The 7674-nt window shown below is 40.1% G+C and overlaps 1 protein-coding gene across 23 annotated transcripts in view; it reads right to left on the bottom strand.

The window, feature by feature from the left end:
• Positions 1–834: 834 nt before the first annotated feature.
• tou (toutatis) overlaps positions 835–7674 on the bottom strand; it is a 40310-nt gene continuing 33470 nt past the window's right edge. For 14 of the 23 annotated variants that reach the window (XM_069040241.1, XM_069040248.1, XM_069040244.1 and 11 more), the window contains 9 exons: positions 6225–7123; positions 5993–6170; positions 4492–5931; positions 4253–4431; positions 3903–4200; positions 3405–3526; positions 2188–2460; positions 1817–2131; positions 835–1757 (listed from right to left, as the gene is read on the bottom strand). In XM_069040241.1, the coding sequence (XP_068896342.1) occupies positions 1601–1757; positions 1817–2131; positions 2188–2460; positions 3405–3526; positions 3903–4200; positions 4253–4431; positions 4492–5931; positions 5993–6170; positions 6225–7123 (3861 nt within the window). In that variant the 3' untranslated portion in view covers positions 835–1600. The remainder of the gene's footprint in view (positions 1758–1816; positions 2132–2187; positions 2461–3404; positions 3527–3902; positions 4201–4252; positions 4432–4491; positions 5932–5992; positions 6171–6224; positions 7124–7674) is intronic. The other 9 variants (XM_069040246.1, XM_069040263.1, XM_069040249.1 and 6 more) reach the window with 7 other exon arrangements.

The following is a 7674-nucleotide window of genomic DNA, read 5'->3' as shown; positions in this document are numbered from 1 at the left end:
TTTTGCGAAATTCGCAAAAAATTTTTTTTTTTAATTTTCGAAAATTTTTGGCTCAAAAGAAGCTGCTTGACGAGAGGAATCCAACGGTGCCAAATTCATCGCGGTAAGTCGCTTAATAAGGAGTTATGGCCGTTTGAAATTTCAAAACTTTAAACGGCCTTAGCTCCGTTATTAAGCAAGCTACGGCAATGAATTTTACACCGTTAGATTCCTCACGCCAAAGAGCTTCTTGTGAGATAAAAATGTTTGCGAAATTCGCAAAAAAAAATTTTAATTTTCGAAATTTTTTGGTTCAAAAGAAGCTGCTTGACGAGAGGAATCCAACGGTGCCAAATTAATCGCTGTAAGTCGCTTAATAACGGAGTTATGGCCGTTTGAAATTTCAAAATTTTAAACGGCCCTAGCTCCGTTATTAAGCAAGCTACGGCAACGAATTTTACACCGTTGGTTTCCTCACGCCAAAGAGCTTCTTGTGAGATAAAAATTTTTGCGAAATTCAAATTATAAAAATGCCTCGAAAAACAAGGAATCTTTTAACCGCTAAATTAAAGCGAGCGTTCATTAAGTGCTTCGAAAAATTTTAAAAACACGATGAACTACGACCAAAACGACTGTCAGAGTTTTATTTCATAACCCCACGTTTTTTTGACACTTTCAAACACACTAAAAACAAAAATTGGCGACGTTGTCGGTTGTATTTTCGAGGTAGAATGCAGTGTTGGTGGATTTTTGATTTTGAAGCAAATTATACATATTTGATGATGCCAGATTTCTTTTTAAATTCAAACAATGCGGAAAAAACCTAGGTAGTTGCAGAGAAATAACAACGAGAGCGACATTTATAAGTAAATATAATTAATATAAATATCTTACATTAAAATACATAACCTAGTTCTATGAGCTGCAGATAGTCCGCAGAGAACTAGCCTACCAAACACATTTATTATTTAAATACATCCTTTCCTTTTGAGAACTATGTTCAGCTTACATAAAAACATTTTGTAATAGGCTAGAGAGACATTTATTTAATGTAATGTTGAGCGATGCAATCATGTCAAAGATCCTTTTTTTTACATTTTATACAAACTCTCTTAATCTATGTTATAGTCAAATGCAACCAAAACATAATCCGTAAAGAAAAACTTACTAGCAAAAAAATCATCACTTCAGTTAAAAATAAATAAATAGAGCATTGAACATTTGATCAACAAAAGCAATTATTCTAAATAAATAATTAAATAAAAAAAATACACAATATCAAAAATACAAATTAATACAAGCTGAGAAACCAACTTAAAAAAATCACATTGTTTTTCCTACTTTAAGTCAACAAAGTTAAGTGATGCGCAAATTCCAAGATTTTTTTAATTGTATACAAATAATTACAATTTATGAACAATAAAAAGCTCAAGTATACATTTTTAAAAGTCAATATCACACACTGGAAATACCTGTATTGTTTTTGTTTGAAAATCGTATTAATACGAATTACAAAAAAATGAATAATCAGTTTTTATCAATCACACCTCTTTGCAATTTAAACACTGTTTTCCGGGGGCCTCATTCTTCGATGGTAAGGTCTTTTAGGATAAAGTAGTCCTCAACTGTTAGAAATACAGAGCTCGTTCCACCGGGCTTCGAAAAACTGGCGCATACAGTGACCCGCTTTTCCGACAGGACTATCGTCCTCGTTAAACACTTCACAGTTGTTGAAGATTTGCCTCACGTCCAAACAGAACTCGTCTTTGGACTTGTAACTGCAAAAATACGAAAATACAGTTGAACGTGATTCACATCGATTAAATTTCGTACATACCTAACGTCGTACAATTTCTTCTTAATCGTCGACAAATCCATTGGAGTTTTGATGATCTTCTTGTACGTGGGAAACTGCTTCGTGTTCACTGGAAGCAAAAACGGCCATGCGTCATCGTGACATTCGAGATCTTCCAAAATCGCTTTGCAAGGTGCGAGTTCTTTAAGTAACTTTTTCGATACGCGATCTTTCTTGGAACTTTGCGTGGACGGAGAGCCTGCATTGCCTAGACTCGAGTTAGAAACATCACTTTGATTGCAATTCGTTGTTGCCTGATCTTCATTTGTCGTTACAGAACTATGAGACGGTGCGGGACTAACAACGAAACAAAATTACTTAAAAACGCATCCTTCTGAATGTACGATCGTTACCTAGAAGGGGGATGGTCGGACAGTTCGCTGTCCTTGGCAGACTTTGCGTGATTTTTACGCATCGTCTTCTTTTGAGGTTTTTTCGATATGCATTTGGAACAGTACCACTTGCCCCGAGGAACTTTATGTAGGACAGGATGGATGCAGTCTGTGTGGTAAGCGCGAGGGCACAACTCGCAAAGTATTAGTCGAGTGCCCGTTGTCGACGACTTTTTGCCGCAAACTATGCAATTTCGCTCGCCTGTTGCTTTGTTCATGCATTCGTGGCAATACCTAGGCAGCGACAAATATTCAAATCAAACTCATGTTTTCGCACATTTTCATTTTTTAAAAGGAACAACTGCAGCTGAATAAAAGACAATTCAGTGCCCATCAAAAAAAGTTTTCGCTCAATTTTCAACAGTGAATTATAAACGGTAACAAAGTTTCTCGAAGACCGCACAATCCTGTATGAACGGTGAGTATTTTAAAGAGCTTTTCTGAAATGATTTGATGTTTTTTTTACTCAAATATTGATTATTTAACATCACTGTTATGTCACCTTCAATCAACCAGTCGTATCCGGAGGTACTGTTGTGGCTTCTACTTAATTACAATGATGCGAATTCTTACATTTTAATTTGCAATTAAAAAACTTGGGACAAGTAGCGTAATAGCAAATTAAATCTGTATATCAAAAATCACGTGTAATATTTTTTATGTTCGACTGTGACAAATATAGATGGTTTATGACGTTATTTTGAGGCCATAAACTACCACTTTATCGGACTAGTCCGATATTTATTATTCCAAATAATAAATAAAGTCGCAAACCTGTGTCATTCTACATTTACCTCATAGATGTCACAGTTACTTTTTTTTGTCATTTGAACAAATAATGCAGTCGAACATAAAATATTGTATGCAACTCGTCCATAATGATGCTTTATTGGACTCTTCTATTTATGGTCTCGCTCGCTGCACTCGCTCGTCCATAAACTCGACTCGTCCAATAAAGCATTACATTATGGACTTGTTACATAAATAGATATTATTAGATTTGTTTTCATTTTATAAATTCGATTACTTTGTTGAAGTTCTTTATTTCTTTTTGTGTTACTTTAGTTGATCGACAATCATTTATTTTTAGGAATACTGTTTAATGATTTCATTTATGTAAACGTATTTTAATATATTAAAATCACATTAGAGTGTAGTAATTAATTAAATATACCCACCAGTCACCTTCCGGAATATTTTCCATCTTAGGCTTAAAACAGTAGGTGTGATAGCCTTTGTCGCAACCATCACACAATAAAAGCTTGTCTTCGTTGTCACCACTATGGCAAAATTGGCAGTTCTGTAAAAAACATTAGCACTTTACACACATCCGAACTGTGAAAACAAAAGAGACAATCATATTTCATTGTAAATATTAGTATAGTGAAAATTATGTGCACACAGCCACTAAAATTAGTTTGGAGTCTAGCTGTTGCTCTTTAATAAATCAATTATGAATAAAAAAAAAGAACGTCAAAAAATTGCTTTGACATTCCGTGAAAAATATGTGGTGAAAACTTTCTAGGACGAAGAGTGAAGCTAACTATGTTCATGCAGGTTAGATCCATGCAGTTAGTCATCAACAAACATTAAAAAACGTTCTTATTTTCACCACACATTCGATTTATGACTCAAAAGAGTGCAAACTAAAAACTAAAAGAAGCACAAGCACCCACACTGAGCTTGCTGTTATATTTGCGGGCTCTCAGTTTATTAAAGACATGAGAGGAGCTCACAGCTTTCATGATACTCTTGTCCCAAGCGATGGAAGATTCCAACGAGTACAGACACATGGCCAATTGGGCGGACGTTTGAGATCTGTTAAGGGCCTCCCTCCATACGGCCAGACCCTTGGGTATTTCGTTGGGATCGGGAAGCGGTTGGTTCGATACCGTACCACTTCCTCCGGAGGTTTCCTGGGCGATGGCCGCCAGGTTTTGCTCTCCGGTACTGGAAATGTTGATGCACGAAGGCCTGAATAACGCATACACTCTTGAAGGTTCACATCAACCCTCTTGATACTCACTTCACACCCAACGGAGGCTTCAAATAGCGGCGCTCGATGTTCACCTCGAGCGATGCCAGACGCTCGCGCACCATCGGGACGACCTCGTTCGGGGGGATTTCTGGCGTGTCTCTGCTCGGAATCTTCCATCCCTTGATCTGCATGCTGGCACTGGCCACCTTATCTTCCAACGCTTCCACCTAATACCAATATCGATTTAATAAAATCGTCCAAATCGACTACAAAAAAAATCAACCCACTTGTTCCAACAAAAACAGGTCGACCCTGTGAGCTATGGCTTGACTCCACGATCCCACTTCGTCCGGGTACGGAGCTCCACCTTCCATAAACTTAACACTCTCGATTCCCTCGAGCACCAGTTCGGTTAAGTCCTTCTGGCCCTCCTCGATGTAGAATTTACCCTGTCTCTCGTACATGGTCTGCATGATGCTTACGATGTTCCTTTTGAGTTCCCTTTCTCGTGCGCCCCTCACGTGCAAATTATCCAGGATTTCTTTCAACTGGTCGGGGTCGGACACCCTCCACCAACCGTACCTCTTGTCCTCCGGTACGGATTTTCTGGCGCAAGACTTGGGCATGCCGTGTTTCTTGATGTGTTCGAGTTGAGCGCTTTCTTCGGCTGTCATTTGTAAAGGAGCGGGACTGTCACACAAGCTGTGATAATTCGACGAGGAATTTGAACCTGGCGGAGGGAAAACGGGAATCTTCAACTCGGTGAGATTATCTCGGGTGCACGCTCCGACTCCGTTATCCCAGCGATTTCCAGCTGTCAAATAAACACCGTCGCAAGTGCCCTCTTTATTTAAAATACTGAACCATTTATGCTCACTTTCGGCTGACTTCTCGTCTTCGCTCTTACTCTCGTTCTTGTTCTCCACTTTTATCTCGCACTTCAGCTCGTTCAAGATCTCGTTCTTCAACTCCTCCTTAACTTCAGCCTTCACCTCTGCTTTCAAATCTTCCTCGGATTTGTTCTCGCGTTCCATGCACTGTCCCAGCTTTTCGAACAAATTAAACGTTTTATTGCGAATAGATTCCGTATCGTGCGCTTCGGTTTTCACTTTAATCTCTTCGTCGTCGACGTGATTGCTTAATTTATTGTCTTGAGATTCTTGTTTTAGCTTATTTTCTTTTTCTATTTCTATGTTTCGTTCTAAATTTTGTACTATGTCGTCCACGCTCTTTCTCAGTTCGGCCAAATTTCGTTCGCTCTTGTCTAAAATTTCACCGTTTTCGAACACCCCTAATCGGTTGGGAGTCTTTCTGTGTTCGTTCTCATTGTCGTCAGTTTCTTTTACCGGACTCTTTTCGACGTCCTTGTGCAATTCGTTGTTACCGACAATATTGCTTACTTCTTTATCGACGTTGCTGTCGTTGATATTACCGACTTTGTTGATGAGATTGTTAATGTCATTTAAACTGTTGATGGTCTCCCTCGATTGATCATACTGCATCTGCTCGAGCAAAACGTCGGGTTCTGCGGATTCCATCGCCTCGACGAAGATCCCACCGGCCTTGGAGAGACACCAGTAACGTCTCCAGTAGCGATCTTGTCCGAAACAAGTCGCCCGGAGCTGATGAGCTGAGGAATTCAAGGTCTGTAACTGGATCTCCGACGTTTTTACCAACTTCTCCAATTTCTTTCCCAGTTCTTCACCTGACAACTTGTTGTCTTCCTCCTATCAAATAATAACAATTACACCGTACAGCTCCGTCTAAAATGCATCAAACGTGTCTTACCTCTTCAGGCTGAGTTCCCACGCTTTCGTTCTCGCTCATTTCGTTTTCTTCATCATCCAAGAGATCATCTTTATGCAAAGACGGCGAATCAACGGTGCTCTCACTATCTCCGTCAGCTTTAGTTTGAGCTTTTTCCACAGCTTCCGACCGAACTTTTCTACTGTGCAACATTCTCAACCTGCAAGAACGCGATTAAATCGTGTCAAATAAAACTACCTGACAATTTACTCACTTTCTAATTTTCGTATCCAGCAACCACTTCTCCTTCTTTTGTTGCGCTACGCTTTCGAGAGAGCTTTCGACTTGTCTGATAACAGCCTTGTTTTGCAAGAGCTCGTTACACAAGAAGGCCAAAATTTCAGCTTTACACGTCGGCGAGAGAGCCATAAACGGTTTGTCTTTCAACATGTCGGACATTTTCCAAGTGGCATTCTCGTGCAGAAGCTCATAATACTGTGAGTTTTTCCCTACGGAAGTTTGCTGCATTTCGTTGTCGTTCTGGTGGTGGTCGGCCACCCTCTTCTCCCTGTCCCTTTCGAAGTGCACTCCCGTGAGAGCCTTGACCTCGCCGGTGGCGTTCGCGTACAAATAAATCCTCAAGATCTCCGACAAATTAGCGTGAGTTATGTCGGCCTGTCTGAGACTCTGTCCCAGAATGGTTGTGTGCCTTGCCGGATTCGGTATTCCCGGATCCTCGATGGCGCAGACTAGTAAATGTGTCATCACAGAAAACAGTTCTTCTTCGGCTTCCGAAGAGTGTTCGTTAGGCATCAGAGCTTGCTGGAGCGAATCTAACGTCGGCAACGACTCCATGTCGAAACCCAGAGTCTCGCCGAAGTTGTGTAAGAATTCGAACACCATCAAGACATCCGCGAAAGCGCTGCCTGGCAATTTCAGACCGGGAATTCTGTCGTACTCGGGCAGAGGTTTCTGGTCGAGTTCCAGGTCTTCACACGGTTTCCTCAGCTCGGCGAGAATTTCCATTTCCATTTTTCTCTGTTCCATTTTCTTCTCTTTGTTGGCTTGTTTCTCAGCGAGCAGCTGCTGCTTCTTCCTCTCCCGTTCCTCGAGTTTTCGCCGGTTTTCAAGCGCTTTAACAAGGGCCATATGTTGGCGGCGCCTTTCCCTCTCCTGACAAAAGAAAACAGACCGTCACACACCGGGAAACTCGCAAATCAATATGAAAATCATGCTATTTTCATTTTACTTATGAGTCTTGTATCGTAATTAATACTTAAAATAAAATTAGTGAAGCAAATAGCGAAATACTTCCACTTTCTCAGCTGATATTTAAGTAATATTTTACGCAGAAAGGGCAACACCATTCGTGGAAAGAAAATCTGAAAAATTTGACGTCAAAACGTTTGTTGAAGCACAAATAGTGGCGCCCTCTTGGATGCAGTGAGCACGATCAAGACTTCAGTATACCTAAGTTTTAAACCACCTCCAGAATTCAACCTGACCTGGTAAGTCTCAACAAGAAATTCATTCTTTCTCCAACTCTGTAAATATCCGACGATATTTTACCTGACTAGTGTCAAAACAATTTGCTTGAGCATGCATTAGCATTGTTTTGTTAACAAAGCAGCGTTCACATCTGAATTAAAACGAATTAGTCCACAAAGAATTGTAGAGGACAAATCTATGAAGCAAGCAAGGAAGTCGAGAACAAAATAAAAAGT

This window comes from Tenebrio molitor, chromosome 2 (assembly GCF_963966145.1).
Source record: "Tenebrio molitor chromosome 2, icTenMoli1.1, whole genome shotgun sequence".
In the NCBI taxonomy this organism is placed as follows: Eukaryota; Metazoa; Arthropoda; class Insecta; order Coleoptera; family Tenebrionidae; genus Tenebrio; species Tenebrio molitor.
Note: the sequence above shows the minus strand (reverse complement) of the source record. Positions and strands in the feature narration are given on the sequence as shown.